This window comes from Mobula birostris, chromosome 4 (assembly GCF_030028105.1).
Source record: "Mobula birostris isolate sMobBir1 chromosome 4, sMobBir1.hap1, whole genome shotgun sequence".
NCBI classification, from domain to species: domain Eukaryota; kingdom Metazoa; phylum Chordata; class Chondrichthyes; order Myliobatiformes; family Myliobatidae; genus Mobula; species Mobula birostris.
In genome coordinates this window covers 4,851,365-4,873,872 of record NC_092373.1, presented here as the reverse complement: position 1 = coordinate 4,873,872, position 22,508 = coordinate 4,851,365, and the positions used below count along the sequence as shown (strand labels likewise).

The 22,508-nt window shown below is 43.5% G+C and overlaps 1 protein-coding gene across 1 annotated transcript in view; it reads left to right on the top strand.

The window, feature by feature from the left end:
- The window catches only part of LOC140196962 (scavenger receptor cysteine-rich domain-containing group B protein-like), a 117,744-nt gene that overhangs the window by 40,097 nt on the left and 55,139 nt on the right, over positions 1-22,508 (top strand). The window contains exons 2-5 of the mRNA XM_072256899.1: positions 14,088-14,345; positions 14,501-14,648; positions 16,134-16,307; positions 19,535-19,846. Of these exons, the coding sequence (XP_072113000.1) occupies positions 14,088-14,345; positions 14,501-14,648; positions 16,134-16,307; positions 19,535-19,846 (892 nt within the window). The remainder of the gene's footprint in view (positions 1-14,087; positions 14,346-14,500; positions 14,649-16,133; positions 16,308-19,534; positions 19,847-22,508) is intronic.

Genomic DNA, 22,508 nt, shown 5'->3' with positions numbered 1-22,508 from the left:
TTTTTTGTCAATAAGAGTTTCCTACAATAGTTCTATTTTTGCAGTCCGGATATTCAGGTACTCCAATTTCGAGTTTTCAGCTCAGGGCTAGCAACCCACACTGGTAAAATTAATATGTTATTGGAAAACAATCAAGAGCCATTCTACTTCTGAAACCAACTCATTCCTGTGTCCACTTGGAACTTGCATGACTGACAGTAGTGAAATCCGAAAGTATGTTATTGACATGAGCAAGGAAGCCTTAAATACCGTCAAACTCAAGGGCCTTCATACCTGTCCTAAACGCCGGAAAAGTAAAGAGAACTAGGTAAGTAAATTGGTGGGTTGCTCGGTTCGTTCGGGAGAATCAGTCCGTGCTTTATCTCCGAATAAATAAATGAATTATAACCATTTTATCTGATGTAATACCACATGGTTTCTCCAATTGCCCCTTCCACATTTTTGAACTGGGAATCTGATAATTAATCTTGCCTCCATATATATTAAACTGTCAGAGTTTCTTTTTCAAACACAATATTAGGGTAAAGCAATAGAGGATATTACGGTAATGCAACAGAGGACATCGCTATCGTTACTAGTGGTGTCACATAGAAGACCACAATAAAATGCAGATAAATGTCTATACGGCCTATTAAGTCTGCTGGGTCATTCCATCATGGCCTCCCGACGTCCAGTCACCTGCGTTCTGCCTGTAACGTTGACATTCTTGCTAATCAAGAAGCTATCGGCCTGCTCACAGAATATAACCAATGACCTGGCCTCCACAGCCGTGTGCAAAGAATTTTAGAATGTCTCTAACCTCTGGCGAAACAAATTCCTCCTCAAACGTTTTTTTTTTTGGCAAGGAACATCACTCTATTCTGAGGGAGGGCCCTTTAGTCACAGAGACATCCGCGATAGGAAACGTCCGCTTTATATCCATGGGGGAAGTTCCAGAGGATTGGATGACAGATATTGTTCGCTTATTCAAGAAAGGGAGTAGAGATAGCCCAGGAAATTAAAGACCAGCGAGTCTTACCTCAGTGGCTGGTAAGTAGATGGAAACGATCCTGACAGGCAGGATTTCTGAACTTTTAAAGAGACATAATACGATTAGGAATAGTCAGCATAGTTTTGTCAAAGGCAGGTCATACCTTACGAGCCTTAATGATTTTTTCTGAGGATGTGACTAAACACATTTATGAAGGTAGACTAGTAGATAGAGTATATGTGTATTTCAGCAGGGCAGTTGATAAGGCACCGCATGCAAGGCTTATTGAGAAAGTAAGGATGCATGGGATCAAAAGGGATCGCATTGCTTTGTGGATCCAAATTTGGCTTGCACACAGAAGAGAAAGAGTGGTTGTAGACAGGTCATATTCTGCATGGTAACCAGTAACCATTGGTGTGACTCCAGAATCTGTTCTGGGACCCATTCTCTTCGTGATTTTTTTTTTATATAAATGACCTGAATGAGGAAGTGTCAGTAAAGTTGCTGATGACACAAAGGTTGGTGGTGTTGTGGATAACGTGGAGGGCTGTCAGTGGTTACAGGGTGACATCGATCGGATGAAAAACTGGGCTGTGAAGTGTCAGATGGAGTTCAACCCAGATAAGTGTGATGTGTTTCATTTTCGTAGGTGAAATATCATGGCAGAATGTAATAATAATGGTAGACTATTGGCAGTGTGGCGGTTCAGAGGGATCTTGGAGACCGAGTCCATAAGACACTCAAAGCTGCTGTGCAGGTTGAATCTGCAGTTAAGAGAGATTGCATTGACCTGCATCAACAGTCGGATTGAGTTTAAGAGGCGAGAGGTAATGTTACAGCTATATAGACCCTGGTCAAACCCCACGTGGAGTACTGTGCTCAGTTGTGGGCATCGCCATGCAGGAAGGATGTGAAAACTAGAGAAAGGGTGCAGAGTAGATTTACAAAGATGTTCCCGGATTGGGAAGCATGTTTTACCAGATTAGATTGAATGAAATGGCCATTTCTCCTTGGAGCGACCGAGGATGAGAGGTGACTTGATAGAGGTGTATAAGATGCTGAGAGGCATTGATCGTGTAGATAGTCAGAGTCTTTTTTTCCCAGGGCTGATTAGCTGTAAGGAGAGGGCACAGTTTTAAGTGTTTGAAGTAGGTACAGAGGAGATATCAGGGGAAGCTTTTTACACAGAGAGTGGTGAGTGCATGGAATGGGTTGCTGGCGATTTTGGTAGAGGCATTTACGATAGGGTCTTTTAAGAGACTCCTGGATAGGTGTAGGAAGCTTAGAGAAATAGAAGGCTATGGATAACCCGAGGTAATTTCTCCAGTAACTACATGTTCGGTATTGCATTGTGGACCGAATATCCTCAATTGAGCTGTAGATTTTCTGTGTATCTATGTTAGTATGTTACATTCTATCTAGCCCTTTAAATATCCAGTTTGTTATCCCTTCATTCGTCTGAACGTCAACTAGTAGAGGCGGAGAGCTATCAAACTAAAGTCACGTGTTAACCCTTTCGGTCCCGAGATCATAACGATGAGCCTTCTCCGGATATTCTCCAATTGCAGCATGTTCTTCTTCATTTTTGACGATCTGATCAGCTCACAGTGCACCACGTGCGTATCTGCCAATGCCATATGACGGCTTGCCATTTTAACTTAGCGTTCAAGATCTGGATATGATTGCTAATATTGCATTTGCCTTCCCTACTACCAATTCAACCTTTAGGTTACCCTTTCGAAAACGCTTCACGTGGACTCCTAAGTCGCTTTTTTAAAATTTTGACCAGAATGTGTTCCATTTTTATAAAATAGTTTATGTCTTTATTCCTTATACAAAAATGCATGTATTTAGGAGAAGGAATAAAGACTGTACTCTTCCTTACACTATATTTCAACTGCGACTTCTTTGTCGATTCTCTTAATCCATTAAAGTCGTTCCTCAGAGTCCCTGCATACTCAGCACCACCTTACAATCCCTGACCCCCATCGTACGAACGGCAGACTGCGCCACAAATGCACCAAATCCTTATCTAATTTATTGATAAATAACATGACAGAAGTAGTCCCAACACGGAGACCTACAGCATATCACTAGTTACAGAGAGCAAACCAGAATCGCCCCCTTTTATTCCACTGTTTTTTTTTTTCTGCTAGTCAACATTTATTTTACTTTTTAGTCATGCTAGTATCTTTCCTGGAGTACCATGGGCTTTTCTCTTGTTAAGTAGCCTCATGTTGTGCACATTTTTGAAAACGTTTATGGAGATTCATGGATACGCCAACTACTGACGCTTCCTTTTCTATGCTTCACATTGTTTCTAATAGAATTCCAATACATTTATCTGACAAGATTTTCCCGTCAAGGAAACCATGCTCATTTCGGCCAACTTTATTACGTATCTCTAAATACCCTAAAATCTTCTCGTTATGAGTGAACTCCAGCATCTTCCCAACCAGTAAATAAAGTCAATGTGGTCCATAATTTAATTTGCTTTCTGATTCCTGTCCGTCTGAAAGAGTGGAGTGACATTTGCAATTCTTCAGTCCTCCGAAACCGTTGTGAAATCTGGTCATTCGTGAAGGATCATCACTAATACCTCCACTTTCACAACTCTACCATATATACTAGCTAGCAGTTTCAGAACACGACAATGTATTTCTTCTTGTCGAGGAGACATATCTTCACTCAGATCTTTCAGCTTCCCAGGAACCTTCTCTTATTAATAGCAGCTTCACTGACTTCTGCCTACTGACACTCTCCAACTTCTTCATAATGCTCGTCTATGCCACCGTGAAGTCTGACGCACGTTACTTATTAGATTCGTCCGGAACGGACCTCGATGAATGTACTGGCCTGAAACGTCGACTGTTTATCCACTTCTATTAATTTCTGGAGTACAGAGAACATTTACAAGGATGTTATCTCCTCCGAGGGACCGAACTTAAAAGGAAGGATTGAATCGTTTAGGACGTTATTGCTTGGAATGTGAGAAGATTGAGTGGAGATTAGATTGAAATATACTAAATTATGAGCGGGAAAAAATAGGGTAAATGCAGGAAGGCATCATCCGAAACAACTTATTCAGTTGTCTCGGATGATGCCTGCCTGCATTTACCTTAAGTTTTATTCTTATTTTTATTCTTATTATACCTTTATTCCGTTTTCTGGGACGACAACCGGAGGTCATGCGTTAAGGGTGAAAGCTGAAACATTTAATGGGAATATAAAAGGAAACCGAGTCACTCAGAGCGTCCTGATAGTATGGATCTGGCTGCAAGTGCAATCGATGTATGCAAATTTGGATAGGTACATGGATAGTAAGGAGACGGAGGGCAATGATGTCTAGCCAAGTCAATGGAAGTATGCAGTTTAAATGGTTTCACCATGGGTTGTAAGAGGCCTAAGGTCATTGTCTAAGAGTATGACTTTAAAGGCTCCCTTACTTGCTGAGCTCTTCCAGAATATTCTGCGAGCGAGCAGTGAGGGGAATGTTCGAAACATAATAATACAATTTAATTACTTTGCCTAATTATAGTATAATTAAGTTGTTTCAAACACTAATCTATCACTTGGGCTGAGATTACACCGGTAATCATCATCTCTTTCTTTAAGATTTCGGAGAAGTCAGAGTTGCGGGCCCGTATGCACCTTGCGGTGGAGATTTGCAAATTAAATATGGAAGTCACTGGTTGCCCGTCTGTAGCAGTCAATGGAAAGCAGCCGATGGAGAAATGCACTGTCGACAAACTGGATGCGGGTCTTACGACACTTTAGCAATCAGACCTATTACATCCGAAGACGGAGCTGCCCTGCTGAGTAAGCTTCAGTGCAATGGGACAGAGACATCATTGTCGGAGTGTTCGTTCACTGTTTTGAAACAGGAGGACTGCCAATCTGGGGCGATCGGATTCATCGTTTGTAAAGGTATTTGGGCTGTGCATTTTTCTTTAATATTATCGTTAACTAAATTTGATCCTTGAATTTAAAGGTTATGTAGTTATGGGAATCAACCAATTTGAAGTTTACGAAATGAATGATGCATCTATGAGATAAATTTCATTCTTCATCTTATAGAAAACAGCAAAATACAGCTCAAACACGAGGAAATCTGCAGATGTTGGGATTTCAAGCAACACACATAAAAGTTGCTGGTGAACGCAGCAGTTCAGGCAGCATCTCGAGGAAGAGGTACAGTCGACATTTCGGGACGAGACCCTTCTTCAGGTTTAACTGAAAGAAGAGTTACTACCTCTGTACCTCTTCCTACAGATGCTGCCTGGCCTGCTGTGTTCACCAGCAACTTTTATGTGCGTTGAACAAAATTATGCGGCTAGAGTTGTCTTTTGGGAGTGGATCTTTGATTTTTAGTTAGAATTTTCTTAACATTAGACTTTGTTTATCCGGCGATTGGTGCTGGTACTTAGTCTAACCTCTCCTCCACCTTTCAGTAGTACCTGCCTTCATTCTGCTGGTCAAGACAGAATGAACAGTGTTAGTTCAATCAGTTCAACCAGTCTGCACCAGTATTCGAACACGGCCGATTTATTATCCCTCTTAACCCTCTTTTCCTGCAATCTTCCATAACCTTAGATGCCCGGACTAATCAGGAACGCATCACCCTCCACTTTAAATACACTCACTGACTTGGCCTTGATAGTCTTCTTTGGCGAAAACAATTCCTTCGCATCTCGTTTATAAATAGATGTAGCTCAATCTGAGGGTATGCCATCTGATGCATATAGGAAACGTTTTCCACTTTATCATTTGGCATACAAATAACCATACCAGGAATAGCACTTCTGCAGATCTGCTCTGGTAGTCTCCTGTGGCCAGTCCTCCTGGTGCGGCCTCCTCTACATTGTTGAAACCCGTCGAAAATTGGGGGACCCAATCGTCGAGCACTTCCGCTCGATCCATCGAAACCGATACATCTCTGTGGCCAAGTATTTAAATTCTGATTCCAATTCCCTTTCCGATATATAGGTTCATGGCCTCCTCTAGTGGGACAATGAGACCAACCTCAGGGTGCAGAGCTGGATGAACAACACCTTATATTCCGTTTGGTTAGCCACCAGCCTGATGACATGAATGCGTATTTCTCCTTCCGGCAGAAAAATTCCCAAAGCACGAAGCTTATCTTCTTTTTCCAACCTATTTCGAACTGTCTATCATTTCCTCTTATGTCATCTCCTCTTTCCTGTTCTCCTATGGTCCTGCCAGATTTCTTCCACCGCAGTCCTTTACCTGTGCAGTTTGTCAGCTTCTAGATATCCTTCTTCCCCTCACCCAAATTTTATATTCTGTCGTCTCCCACTTCTTTTCTAGTCCTGATGAACTCTATTTGTGCGAAATGTCAACTGTTTATTCATTTCCATAGATGGTATCGGACTTGCTGAGCTCCTCTACCGATTTGTGTGATACTGTTGTTGCAAGGAGTGATTTTCACTTTCCTAAAATTGACTGGCATCTCTTCAGAGCAAGGAGTTTAGCTGGTGTGTAGTATGTTAGATGTTTTCAGGAAGCTTTCTTGACGCAATATGTAGACAAGTCAACTAGGGGAGAGGTGCTAATTGATCTGATATTGGGAAATGAACCCGGTCAGGTGTTAGATGTCTCAGTGACAGAGCATTGGGAGGTATTGATCACAACTCTACCATAGCCCTGGAGGGAGATATGGACAGAAACTCTGGGAAAACATTAATTGGGGTAGAGGGGAATATGATGCCATTAGGCAGGAACTTGGTAGTATAAATTGGGAGCAGATATTCTCAAGGGAAATCACAGCGGGAATGCAGCAGAAATTCAGGTAAGGTTTGCATGGCGTTCGACATAGGTGAGTTCCACTGAGGCAGGCGATGAATGGTGGGAGAAAGAAACTTGGTGTTCAAAGGATTTAGAAAATCTAGTTAATGGAAAATGAAAAGCTTCCAAAAGGTTCAATAAATTAGGTACTATTAGAACTCGACAACATTACAATGATGGCAGGAACAAACACAAGAATACAATTACGCGGAGCTAGGAGGAGCCATGAAAAGACATTTGTGAGCAGGACTAAGGAAAAGTACGAGGCATTCTGCAAGTATGTGAAGAGCAAGAGGATTACCCGTGTGAGAATGGGACCAATTATGAGTGCTAGTGGAAACAAGTGCGTGGAGCCGAAGGAGGTAGTGGAGGTATTTACTGAATGTTTTGCTTCAGTATTCACCACTGAAAAAGATCTTGGAAATTATAGAGATGACTTACTTCGGACTGAAACGCTGGAGTGTACAGACATTGCGAAACGGGATGTGCTGGAGCTTTTGAAAGATATTAAGATGGATAAGTAGCCGGGGCCGGACGAGATATACCCCAGGCTACTGTTTAGGGCCCTGAATGGTGGTAAGGGAGGAAGTGTAAGGGCATGTGTAGCACTTGTTCTGCTTACACAGATAAGTGCCAGGAGGGAGATCAGTGGGGAGGGATGGGGGGGGACGAATGGACATCCCTCCATCCCTCCCCACTAATCTCCCTCCTGACACTGTCCTTCCAAGTGAGGTAACACTTCACCTGTGAGTCGACTGGGGTGATATACTGCGTCCGGTGCTCCCGGTGTGGCCTTTTATATATTGGCGAGACCCGACGCAGACTGGGAGACCGCTTTGCTGAACATCTACGCTCTGTCCGCCAGAGAAAGCAGGATCTCCCAGTGGCCACACATTTTAATTCCACATCCCATTTCCATTCTGACATGTCCATCCACGGCCTCCTCTACTGTAAAGATGAAGCCACACTCAGGTTGGAGGAACAACACCTTATATTCCGTCTGGGTAGCCTCCAACCTGATGGCATGAACATCGACTTCTCTAACTTCCGCTAAGGCCCCACCTCCCCCTCGTATCCCATCTGTTACTCATTTTTATGCACACATGCTTTCTCTCGCTCTCCTTTTTCTCCCTCTGTCCCTCTGAATATACCTCTTGCCCATCCTCTGGGTCCCCTCCCCCCCTTGTCTTTCTTCCCGGACCTCCTGTCCCATGATCCTCTCGTATCCCCTTTTGCCTATCACCTGTCCAGCTCTTGGCTCTATCCCTCCCCCTTCTGTCTTCTCCTATTATTTTGGATCTCCCCCTCCCCCTCCAACTTTCAAATCCCTTACTCACTCTTCCTTCAGTTAGTCCTGACGAAGGGTCTCGGCCTGAAACGTCGACTGCACCTCTTCCTACAGATGCTGCCTGGCCTGCTGCGTTCACCAGCAACTTTGATGCGTGTAGCCTTGGAATGCAATGACTTTCCTTTAGCACAGAAATGAAGAGATTTTTTTTTCCAATTGGGTTTTGTGAATTTATGAAACTCATCGCCACAGACGTTCGTGCGGGCGGGGTAATTGGGTATATTTAAACTTATGGACGCAATGTGGTTGATGGGAGCTTGATTAGTCAGGTTATGGGGGGAATGTTGAGGAATGCGGTAGTGAGAGAAAGATAATAGATTAGTTATACTTGCATGGCGGATCCATTATAGACGGTAATTCTCTGCCACAGGAAACAGTTGAGGCCAGTTCATTGGCTATATTTAAGAGGGAGTTAGATATGGCCCTTGTGGCTATGGGGGTCAGGGGGTATGGAGGGAAGGCTGGGGCGGTGTTCTGAGTTGGATGATCAACCATGATCATAATAAATGGCGGTGCAGGCTCGAAGGGCCGAATGGCCTACTCCTGCACCTATTTTCTATGTTTCTATGTTTCTATGTATGGACAGACGGTGTAGACGATTTTTTTACAACGTAATTGGACCAAAATATAAATGATAATATTTTAATAATCATGTATATTTAAATTAGATTTGATTAGATTATTATTGGATTATGAGGACACACAGTACTTTCATAGTTATTTAGTAATGCATGCATTAAGAAAGGATACATTTTTTTCCAGAACGATATCACAGAAAACACATGACAAACCGACTTAGGATCTATCAAAAAAAAAACACATAATTATAACAGCTAGTTACAACAGTGCAAAGCAATACCGTAATTTGATAAGAGAACACCATGACACGGTAAAAGTCTCAAAATCTCTCAAAAGTCCCATCATCTCACGCCAACTGTAAAGCTCCAGCGCCGCAAACTTGCTGATGCAGCATACTGGAAGCATCCGACAACAGTCTGACTCCGAGTCCCTCCGAAAATCCGAACCTCCGACCAGCTCTTCGACACCGAATACTGAGCAACATATCTGCCGAGCGCTTCGACCCCGGTCCCGGTAACAGGCAATACTCAAAGCTGAGGATTTGGAGCCTTCCCCTCCAGTGATTCTCGATCGCACAGTAGCAGCGGCAGCGAAGCAGGCATTTCAGAATTTCCTCCAGGTGTTCCTCCGTGCTTCTCACGACTGTCTCCATCAAATCCGGACTGTGCACGGCCCACTAGTAAACACATAATCGATATCATTCGGAACGGCCGCGCGCGCTGTGTCGCGCCGCCATCTTCTCCTCCCTCCCCTTCACAACCTTTGGAAAACATGAACTTATGCGGAAGGCTAAAAAAAGTCTAGTAGTTCATGACCTGCGGCGCTTGCATGTTTCTCTGTTTAATGACGAAGCAGTATTTCATTTGGAGTCCAGTTTGCTGATGAGTCACACACATTGAAATAACATGCACTGCCGAGCTGAGGTAGCTTACCATCTGTCGCATCTCAAGTACTTGCTGTATAGTTGGGCACTTAGATCCCAAAAGCCGGTTCATACCCAGAAACAACTGAGGACTGAGCCGGTGGGCGGGGGTGGGGGGTTGGGGGCGGGGGGATGGTCTGAGGTCCACTGAATCTCCGAAAATCAAGATGACAAAGGCAGTACTTCGTGCAGGTTTTTTCGAAGTTCGACTGGCACTAATCGCTAAGTGAGAATACGCGAGCAGAGTTATCTTTTAAATCAGGTCCGCACTCAAGATTTAAATGGGGAAACTTTGCAACAGTTTTTCCAGAGGAGGACCGACTAATCGCTCAGTGGTAATCATTCGAAAGGGTGAACAAGGATAAGAAATAGAAGCACCATTATATAAGAAATAGAAACAGCATTTGGCCATCTGGCTCATCGAGCCTGCTGGGCCCTTCAATAAGATTACTTGTTATGTATAAAGGTCATATATTTCGGTCAGCTAACTGAACTTCTTCTATGAATGCCTTGGATCATGTTTCAATTTCGCAGTGTCTGTGGAGGACTAACTCTATGCATTCTTGTTTTTATACAACAGAGGGGCAACACTTAATGCTGTCAGGTGGAGGCAGCCCTTGTGCAGGGCGAGTGGAGATAAGCAACAAGTTACCTTATTTCAGGATCCTTTGTGGTCGTAATTGGGGTATGAATGAAGCCGAGGCTGTGTGCAACTTCGCCGGCTGTGGTGATGCCGTATCAGCATCCGGGAATTCACAATTTGGACATGGACAATGGTTCATGGTGCCAGCTGAATTCCGTTGTAATGGTACAGAGGGCGACCCATGGAGGTGTGAAAGGAGACTCATAGCTCACAGTAACTGCTCTAAGGAAAGCGAATCGGCCGGCGTTATTTGTTCGGGTAAATTCCTATTTATTGTATTTTCCATAAAAAAATACCATTGTGTAATATAAATAACGCACTTTTGTATAAACCCAATATTTAATGTGTGATCTCTGTGAAAGATTATAATAAAATTTCGGTAAATTACTATTTTGGCTACAGTTGTGAAGACAGACACAACAAGTCAGAAGAGGCTGACTGTATATGTTCGGCAATTCTCAGAGATCATACTTGTTCCCGAAAAAAAACCGTTGTCTCAAAACCGCGATGCATACAGGACTGAAACACGGTGTGTGGGGGGCGGGGGGAAGAGTTTGGAATTGCGCCGAACTGTTGATCTGCACAGGAGTTAAATTCACGGCCTGGGAGAATATTCGGCCCATATGTTATCCGTGTTATCATCCTTCGGACGACAGGTCTTACAACTGCAACGATGACTCTGCATTCAGCTGCAATTCAGGCCGCGGGGTGGGTGGTGGCATACCAATCCTTTGCCGTTTTCAAAGTGTAAAGAATGCGTTAACCTCTTTGGCAAAGGATGCAGTTGCCGGTAATGCTGCCAGACCTCGTTTTATAGTCCGGTATAGCATGCAATCCTTGCCACGACTGACGGCTGGAATGTCACTCGTGGTTTGTCTAGTATAGTATAGTCTTTTTGGCATCCATGAGACCCTTCCGGAGGCCGTAACGATTTGAATGTTGCAGACCTCAACGTTATCAGTCAGTTTAATCATGATTTCAAGATTCAGAGTTAGATTATTCAATTTAGTACGGAGTCTTCAACACACTTCCTGATAAAGTTATTGTCATGTCTTAATCTGTGTATCATCCTTTAAATCTGGAACTTAATTTTCATCTAATATACCGCAGGACACAGGAAGCCCAGACTGATTGATGGATACGACGAATGCTCTGGAAGATTGGAGATACAGCATGGAGAGACGTGGGGCACCGTGTGCGATTCGAATTGGGATTTACAAGACGCGCGCGTGGTGTGTAGATCGTTGAAATGTGGGGAAGTGTTATCAGTATTAGGAGGGGCATACTTTGGAGAGGGCAGTGGTCCCATGTGGCAGGATTCCTATGAATGCCAAGGCAACGAGACCATTATCTGGGATTGTGCAACCACACCAAGAAATGGACACAACTGTTCGGGTAGAAGTGCAGTGAGCGTCATTTGTTCAGGTGAGTGTTTCTGTCGTTTATACAGCTGGAATTACATAGCGGAGAGAACTGACTGCAGGATTAAACAGTGTATTAGTCCTGATGATGTGGTTGGTAAATGCTAACTCTTCAACAGAGAAGTAAATATCAGAGGACACAGGGTATATCGGAATTCTAGATTTCAAAGTTCAAAACTAAATTTATTTTCAAGACAGTAAGATTCATTTTCTTGCGTGTATTCACAGCAAATAGCAAAATATAGTTGCAATATAATTCGGCTATTGCGCTCGTTGATATGTACGTATGAGGTAGTCATTCTTTTATTCCTGCGGTAGTGAATTCACCTCTTTTCCTTGTAGCGCTTGTCGAGTCTTGAGCAAAGCAAAACAACGTTACCAGCATGCTTGTCCTCGACCTTGCCTGAGAAAGTGGTCTATCGAGTCGACTGACGCTGAAGATCTGCGGTATTCGTTTTAAATTTAGGTATTTCCTTTCGCCGCAGTGTTGGCATCTAGTTTGAGAGTTTTACATCACTGCCCTGTTTGACCTAGCCATTATTGTTCTCTTATCCCTTAAAACACTATTCGCATTAAAATGTATGAACTATCAACCTGCTTCAGTGTCTCTCTCTGTCCGCACTTGAGCCGTATCTGAATGTAGTGACAACAAGTCTCGAAGCACTCATAAGACAGACACAGGAGAGGGAGAGCAGCTGATTTTGGCCCTGTGATTCATTGGTCAGGTAGGAAAATAGCTACAGGGAATTGAACTGTTCTGATTGAAGTAATCTGTTCTGCAGCAATGAGGCAGATAGACTCGTGCCGGCAAGCCCAGTCTCAGGTTGAGGAACAGCAGTCATCCCTCGCAGCATTTGTTTAGCAACTCACCGCAAACAATCAGAGTGATGTGTTCGCGATTTCCGCTCTCACAACCGCCGTCCCCGAGGTTACTGCGGACAGCCAGCTTCAGCTGACGGCAATTAGCGTTCTTCACAAAGCAATTCAGCAGCCTCAGGCCGCCTCAGTCCCTCTCCCAGCATCTTGCAGGTTCTCGTTTCCTGCTGCCCGACAACCTCTGACACTACTGCTCCCACATTCGCACTTGGTCAAGAAATTCCTCCTGCTTTCGGACCATCACGGAATCACCCGACTGTGAAAGAAGTCAATATTTCAACACTGGGGAATCTCGATGGCTGCCGAAACTTCATTACCTAATGCCAGCTGATATCCCAAGGCCAGCCTGTACATTTTGGTCATGATGCACAGAAATGCACGTACGTGGTCAATCTCGTAGATGCACCTCCACTCAACCGGTTCGACGCCTTACGGGAGCAAGGACACACTGCAACCCAGTCGTTCCGGCATTTCGGTGCAGAGTTAAGGAGGATTACTGCCCTTTCATACGTGATCAGTCTGTCCACTATCTTCTGGACCTGCGGCAAGGCGAGGGATGGTGAGGGCCTCTGCACACAAATTCCGCACACTTGCAGTAGAGGCGGGATGGAATGAGTGATCTCTCCTCAATGCCTTTCAGGTGGACTGAACGAGGAATCCAACAGAAAATCGTTGTCTGTGACGAGCAAGATTGTCTGGCTGATCTAATTTATCTGGTTTTTCGCTTTGACGACCGGTAAACTTTGGCGAAGGGTAAGAATATCTCAAGCATCCCACACGCCATCTACTCGCCGTCTATCCTCGCTCTGTCCCTGATCAGACAGCACCCAGTCCACGGAGAAGCCACTGCAAGTGGGGCGCATACTCCTGTTTCAGGAGAACTGAGAGAGGTACTGAACAGGTTCTGTCCTCTATTGTAGTGATACAGAACAATTCCTGGCGGCATTTCCCAAGCGTCCCGGAAAAGAATGACGTCTGCAATGAGGAGAATCCTGCTGGGTCGCTTCTTCCTGGAATCCGGTTCCCGTAATTGTGTTATGCTCGCAGCTTCCTTGTCGTGGGGGTCTCGAAGCCATGAAACTACGTCATTTATCGACTCTGGTGCAGCCAGGGATGTCATGGACATCGCTGTAGCTCAATGATGGCAATTCCCAACTCAGGAATTGAGAGAGAAGACCATGGGCGGTCGACCGCTGAGCACTGGCCAAATCCAACTTTCCACCGAACCTGTCAAAGTTGTGCTCGGAGACAACCATAGTGAAGAATTCTCCTTCTATTTGGTCGATTCGCTTGAACTGCTGATTGTGCTTCTACTTCACTGGATATCCCGACGTTATTCAAGGAATAATTGGTCTGTTAAAGCACTCAGAGTGGGGACTGGCGTGGCTGTCTAGCAGTCTGAATCCAGCTCCAGCTAACTCGTGTCCTGTGCCCTAGAAGGATATGAACCTGCCTCGGATTCTGTCGGAATATGCGAATCTTCTTAAGGCCTTCAGTAAAAGCATCTTCCTGCTTCATACCAGACAGACGACTTCACCTCAGACCTCCTACCTGGCAGTAACCCTCCGCAGGACCGGCACGTTTTCCTCTCTGTCGTCCTGAAACGGTGGTATGGAGGAGTGTTTCAAGGAGGCAACGGCCATGGGATTTATTGCTCCATCATCATCTCCGGCAGGAGCCCGCTCCGCCCCAGCATCGATTATCGGCGCTTGAATAACATCTCTGTGAAGAGTCATTACCCTCTTCTCCTGCTGGTGTCTGCATTCGATCTTCTCAAGAGAGTACTATAATTTCCAAAATTGATCCACTCCATGCTTGTAACCTGGTCCATATGAGAGGAAGAGATAGGTGAAAGACAGCTTTCAACACCTCTCATGGCCACTATGAGTACCTTTTGCTAACTTTTGATCTGACCAATGCCCCCGCTGTTTTCCAGGCCTCAATTCACGATGTGTTCAAAGACATGTGGAAACAGTTTGCTTTTCTGTATTTCGTCTACACCCATTTCTATTTCCGTTCTCATCAGAAACACGTCCAGCATTCCTGGAAGGTTCACAGACGACTCCTCAAAAATAACCTGTACTGTAAACACGAGAAATGCGTTTTGGGGCTATGTCTTACCCCATTTAGTATTCAAGTGGAGAGTAGTAAAGTTCAAACAGGTACAAAGTAGATCAAGTCATCCACAGTCGAACAGTTACGGCACTTCATATTGCTGGCGAAATTATACTCCAATTCCTCGGGAATTTCGGCTCCCGTAAATGTGCTGACCAGAAAAAAAAAAAAAAAAAAAAAACTAGACAGGATTCCCCTCGATAAACGATGTTGACCAAACATTTTCGGAGCTGAAGCGACGTTTCAGGCATCTTCTGTGCTGCAACACCCTGACCCATCACTACAATGCATGGTCGAGTTGCACCCCTGTGCTTTTCTTCCTGTCGCTTGACTCCGACCTACAGCAACGACAATATTACGAATCCTGACAATGCAACCGTCGGTGAGGCCCTGGGGGAATGGCGGCAATGGTTGGAGGGAGAAGAGCGTCATTTTTGATCTGTACAGATCACAAGAAACTGTTCTACATTCAGGAGGCAAAGAGACTCAACTCTCGTTAATTCCGGTGTGCTCTCTACTTCACCCGGTTCATTTTATCCTCATCAATCGTCCGGGCAGCAAGAATACAAAGAGCGACGCTCGTTAACAGCAGGTTAACGCATCTGAAAACGCTGGGAAAAACAGGGTCGTTAACTAGCACTCTCAAACGGAGAACTATATGCCAATACCGCGTGAAAGGGAACAGCTAAATATAAAACGAATGCCGCTCGTCTTCAAAGTCAGCCCATTCGATTGTCCACTATCTCAGTTAAGGCCGAATGCGATCAGGTAGTGTAATGTTGCTGTATTTTATTTAAGTCCCCACACGCGCTACAACAACGTAAAGAAAATAGTTAAATACCGAAACAATAAATAATAACGAGCTGAGATGTGCATATTCACGAACGCAATTGTCGAATCTGCTGCGTTGCCGGGTCTCTAGTTGTCATAGTGCACTCCACCCTAGGCATAGTTCCTGAGGCGCCACAGACCCCTCCCTTTCGACACGTTGGTCGGATTTCTCAAGATGAACCGCACAGTATAGACCAGGGAACCATCTACCAAATGGGTGGGAGGGGAGGTGTGGTGACTGAGAGGGGCGTGCTTTTCGAAAGGCAATGAAGAGGAATATCTTTAGCCAGAGAATATGTGGAATTATTTGCCACAGGCGGCTGTGGAGCCCAAGCTATTCTGTATATTCAAGACAGAGGTTCAGAGATTATTGATTTTCCAGGACAGGAAGGGAAATGGACAGAAGGCAAGGGATTGGTGTTGAGAGGAGAATTGTATCAGCCATGATGAAATAATAGAGCATAATTGATGGGCCACATAGTGTAATTCAGCTCCTATAACTTACCGGCTTATAGTCTTACTTAAATTATAATACCGTGGTTGTGGGGTGTTTGCTAGGGTGGGAGGATAGAAGGATGTGTTCAAAATTAAAACAGCTTTCCCCCGATGTTTTCGCTCAAAAGGTCAACTGCGGTTAACTGGCGGCATGGATAACTGCTCGGGGAGAGTGGAAGTATTACGTGACGGAACCTGGGGAACGGTCTGCGATGTTTTCTGGGATTTAAAGGATGCCTCTGTCGTCTGCAATCATCTCCATTGTGGGCCGGTTTTATCAGCGAAAGCGGGAGGATTCTTTGGTGAGGGAAATGGCTCGATTTGGAAAGACGTCACTGAATGTCGTGGTAATGAAATGCGTTTGAATGACTGCCGCATTTCATCATGGGGAGACCAGCCCTGTACACACAGAAATGACGCCGGCGTTATCTGTTCCGGTAGGTGATTTGCCATTCAGTATCGGCCACGCTTATCATAATAATAATAGTTTGAAAGTAATAATAATAATAATAATAATAATAATAAGATAATATAAAGTCAGAAACAACGAAGTGAGCTATACCTTAACAGACCTTATATAGGTGGAGGATTTGAAATTATATGCTCCTTCATCAGTTAAGCTAAAACAATTAATCCAAATAGTAGAACTATTTTCGAAAGATATACAGTAAACATGGATTTTGGACTGGAAAAATGCAGAATATTAAACATAAAGGTAGGTGCAATGGACCTAATTGAATCCAAAACAGAGGAGCACGATACAATAAACCCGATGGATGAATATTAAAAAATAAGGTTTCGGGTAATAATCAGGAAAGGAAATACATCCCCTTGCGCAAAAGGAAACTTTTTGACAGAATTTACCCCAACAGTCAATGCAATCTACCAGGCAAAGCCCAACAGAAAACATATAACAAAGGCTATAAACACATTCGCTATATCTATATTAATATATTATTTTACATAATAGCTTGGTCTGTAATTAATCTGGAACATTTACAAAGAAAAATAATATCTGAGGTGACAACTTTCAGAAAATATTGTGCACATCGAATGTTCTTAGGTTAACACTATCCAGGGCAAAAGGCTCAACGGGAATAAGTGACATTAAAAATCTACACATCAGCCTTGTAAAGATATAATTTCATCAACGAAAAAAGGAATCAGCTTCCCAGGCAATCATAAGCAACTGCGATAAGAAGTATACACCACAGCCCAGGAAAATGAAAACGTTAACCGTTAACGTTAACGTTAAGGCTCTCGTGAGCCCACACTGGGAGAATTGTGTGCAGTTTTGTGCTCCTTATTTTAGAAAGGAAGTACTGACATTGAAGAGCGTTCAAAGAATATTCACGAGAATGATTCCAGGAATGAAAGGTTTACCGTATGAGGAACTTGGGCAGTATTCTCTGGAGTTCAAGAGAATGGGGGTGGAGGGGGGGGGGGGATCTCATAAAAAAAAATCCGAATGTTAAAAGGCCTGAACAGATTAGATATGACAATGTTATTTATGGCACCTTATCAAAGGCCTTCCGGAAATCCAAGTAAAAGACAATTACTTCCTTAACTTTGTCCACCCTGATTGTTACTTCCTCGAAGAGCTCTAAGAGAGTTGTCAGGCAAGATTTATCTTTACAGAAACCATGGTGATTTAGCCCTGCGCGGCAGAGTGTAGTCTGAACGTAAGAAGGGGCGGTGCTTTGCTATTGTTTTGTTGTCTTTGCTGTTGCTGCTTCAGTGGTTCTGCCCACCGTTGTGGGAATGCTGGGCTGGCGCGGGCATGCATGGCGACATTAGGGGGCTGCCCCTAGCTCTTTGTTAGTTTATGTTGGCTGTTTTTAAACATCAGGGAATATTGAAGTTGTCATCAGACGTACTGAGCATCTGAAGAGCCAGAGAATCTGAGTTCGTGGCATGAGTTAATCAGAAATAACCGAGGAATGTAATTCAAAATGGTCTCTTGATTCTGGAAACAGCTTTTGGTTGTGCACGGGAACAAATGCAACTCGTCTGCAACTTGCAAGGCAATGCAATTTTTTAAAAAAGATTTCCGTAATTATAGAAATATATAATAGTCGTGCGCTGGAATCGGCTCATTATGTAAGCTGCAACCAAGGCCAATCGATTTGTACAACGTAGAATTAACATGCAAAATTGTCTTTGCATGATATGTTTTACAAACAGTTCAAAACCGACTTAAAGTGACGGGCAATTGAAAGATTTTATTCTACAATCTGAAATCATGGGGGCTAGTTTATTTCTGTAATGCTCAGAAAATATCTCATCATCACTAGTACATTACATAAAATAGCCATGGAAACAGATATAGCAGTGTGCAACTTTGTCATTTGGCATACCTCAAACGAGTTTCTAGTTGTGAAACATGGAATTTCCCAGAAATCCCTCTCCATATTCTTGGTTTTATATATTTACGAGGATGGAACTTACAATACATCTCTGCAGTGTTCTCACGTGACACGGCGTTAAAGTTATTATGTCACTGTGACTGTGTATTTACTACAACAAAGACGCTGCGCCACGGAAACAACACTGAAATTCACTAACCAATGTGCAGCAATGATTAAGATGCACCTGCTGATATGCTTTTATAATAAAACCAAACATCTTGGTTCATCCATGATTTACAAATATTGATAACCAGTTATTCACTATTAATTAATGGATTAGTGCAATTTATGTTAACCTGACAAAAGAAAATATGTAGAAAATAAAGAAATATATAAATAAGAATGCAGCTCAAGTAAATATTGTATTAACGTTAAGTAACTACATATGATAATAAATGAAGAACGTTCAGTGCTGAAATTCCGTGAGAAAATAATTATTGACTACTAATTACCTATAATCCACGTTGGTTCATATACAAACTTACATTTTCGGCCGATAATTAACAATGATTTCAAGAAAATGCAAAACGTAATTTAAGTAAATGAGGCCCATGCAAACCTATACCATTTCAAGGAATTTTCTGCTAAGCTGCAGTGTTTAAACTTTGTGAACATCTGTGTTGAGCATATGAGCCTAAAATGACAGATGAGCTATTCATCCAATCAAGTAACATCAGCAGCAGGTTATCCACGACGGATGAAGTTATTGTAGAAAGACTACAGCAGGTACTATTAAAATCCAGCTTTGTCTTCAGAAGTTATTTTCTGAGGGACGGAGCAAAGTAACCTAACTTGCTATATTGCTGCAGATTTCTGGTAACATTCACATCTGAGGTTCACGAATCTCCGGCCAAACTTCCCTCCAAGATGATCTGAATCATCACATTCCTTGAGTCTGCCAGGTGTCCTCTGTCCACCGCGGTTCGGACATGTTCTTAAAGTATGGTGGAGCGTAAGCATTTTATTCTGTTTCTTCCCAGTAACAGCCGCATAGCATATTTACAAAAGAGTCTAACTTAATTAATTTTAAATATCTTAGACACATGTGGATGTGTAACTGTTGCTTACAATATGCTGATGCTGAATGTCGAAGGACATCGATAACTAATTATATTTTTCAGCGGATCACTGGCATTTGCGGCTGGCTGCTGGAGAGGGCCGATGCGATGGCCGAGTGGAGGTTTATCACCACGGCGTCTGGGGCAGAGTAACTGACGACTTGTGGGATTTCAAAGACGCAGAAGTGGTATGCAGACAGCTGAAGTGCGGCTCCGTAGTAAATGTTTACAACCACGGGAAGTATGGAATCGGGAAAGGGCCTGTGATAATGAGCAACGTCAGTTGTACTGGAGGTGAATCCTACCTCCGGAACTGCACTTTCACTCAAGCGGACCATTTACCTCTCGGTGGCGATGTTGGTGTCTTTTGTTCTGGTAAGAACTTTCTGTTCCTTCATAAAGTATGTACTCCTGTACAGTCATAGACTGTGTATTGTCCGGGCTAATATGCCATCATATAGATCCCATTTGCTGTGGTCTTCTGGATCAAACTACATTGGTGTTTTTTTACCTAATGAACAATGAAATAGACAATAGACAATAGGTGAAGGAGTAGGCCATCCAGCCCTTCGAGCCAGCACCACCATTCAATGTGATCGTGGCTGATCGTCCACAATCAGTATCCAATTCCTGCCTTATCCCCATAACCTTTGATTCTGCTATCTTTAAGAGCTCTATCCATCTCTTTCTTGAAAGCATCCAGGGACTTGGCCTCAACCGCCTTCTGCAGCAGAGCAGTCCACATATCCACCACTCAATGGGTGGAAACGTTTTTCCTCAACTCCGTTCTAAATGGCCTACCCCTTACTCTTAAACTGTCGCCTCTGATTCTGGACTCACCCATCAGCGGGGACATACTTCCTGCCTCCAGCGTGTCCAATCCCTTAATAATCTTATATGATTCAATAAGATCCCCTCTCAGCCTTCTAAATTACAGAGTATAAAAGCCCAGTCGCTCCAATCTTTCGACATATGACAGTCCCGCCATCCCAGGAATTAACCTTGTGAACCTACGCTGCACTCCCTCAATGGCAAGAATGTCCTTCCTCAAATTTGGAGACCAAAACTGCACACAATACTCCAGGTGTGGTCTCACCAGGGCCCTGTACAACTGCAGAAGGACCTCTTTGCTCCTATACCTAATTCCCCTTGTGATGAAGTCCAGCAAGCCATTAGCTTTCTTCACTGCCTGCTGTACATGCATGCTTGCTTTCAGTGGCTGATGTACAAGAACACCTAGATCTCGTTGTACTTCCCCTTTTCCTAACGACCCCATTTAGATAATAATCTGCCTTCCTGTTCTTACTACCAAAGTGGATAACCTCACATTTATCCACATTAAACTGCATCTGCCATGCATCCGCCCACTCACCCAGCCTGTCCAAGTCACCCTGCATTCTCATAACATCCTCCTCACATTTCACGCTGCTACCCAGCTTTGTATCATCAGCAAATTTGCCCACTGATCTCCTATGTGGGACTTTATCAAAGACTTTCTGAAAGTCCAGGTACACTACGTCCATTGGCTCTGCCTTGTCCATTTTCATAGTTACATCCTCAAAAAATTCCAGAAGAATAGTCAAGCACGACTTTCCCTTTGTAAATCCATGCTGACTCGGACCTATCCTGTTACTGCTATCCAAAGGTGTCGTAATTTCTTCTTTTATAATTGACTCCAGCATCTTTCCCACCACTGACTTCGGGCTAACCGGTCTATAATTCCCTGTTTTCCCTCTCCCTCCTTTCTTGAAAAGTAGGACAACATTAACCACTCTACAATCCACAGGAACTGATCCTGAATCTATCGAACACTGGAAAATAATTAGCAATGCGTCAACGATTTCGAAAGCCACCTCCTTAAGTACCCTGCGATGCAGGCGATCAGGTCCCGGGGACTTATCAGCCTTCAGACCCAACAGTCTTTCAAACACCATTTCCTGCCTAATATAAATTTCCTTCAGTTCATCCATTACCCTAGGTCCTTTGGCCACTATTATATCTGGCAGATTGTTTGTGTCTTCCCTAATGAAGACAGATCCAAAGTACCTGTTCAACTCGTCTGCCATTTCCTTGTTCCCCATAATGAATGCACCCTTTTCTGTCTTCAAGTTTAAATCAAGTTTAAAAGACACGACTTCCGCACAGAGTTGTGATAACGAAGGATAATCTATGACCACTGTAGCCCTCTAGATTCCCTGGTTCCATTTATATAAGGAAGGCAAATATCTGCCTAATACTGTTACTGTTAGATTTTCCACAATGCTGTCGTGCTGAAGGGTCTTGACCCAAAACGACCACTCTGTATTCCTGGAAAGGTGTTTCCTGACCTGCTGAGTTCCACGAGAAATTTGGGTGTGTTACTCTTCATTTGCAAAATCTGCAGAACCTCTTATGTATATCACAATCTACAGTTATCTTTACTTACAGGTCCATGTTGAGATATTGATACGATTGGCCATCGCCACAGTGAGAGCCCCAAACTGATATAATTCAAGTTTACAATCACATTCTAATTAAATACATATGTCACGCACTCCTTCCAGTCAAGTCTGTGAAGATTTGAGCCACAGACTGGAAGGAATTAAGAAAGATTGCACTTTCAAATAGTGCAAAAAAATGTTGAATGGATGTGAACAATCTGCAACCCATCATAAATATCCTCAGTTCTTCAAGGAACAATTTGTAAAACGTGGTTGCTCATAGACTGTTCCCTCCACTCCCATCAGGAGGAGGCTATGTAGTATTCTCGCCAGGTAGAGCAGGCATAAGAACAGTTACTTTTCCCAAGTAGTCACGCAAATCAACAACTCCAGTCACCAACTGAACCCTTTGCGCACCCAACTTCCACTGCTTTATGATTTCTTGTCAGAGTGACCTTCTGTACAAACGTTCCTGTGCCTTGTGTCACATTATGGACATTATTTTATATTTATTCTGTAGGTTTATTGTTGTGTTCTTTATTTGATTGGGCTTTTTTTTTTACCACTGCATCGGAATCGGATAAAAATATTACGTTATCCTATTCAATTGTGTACTG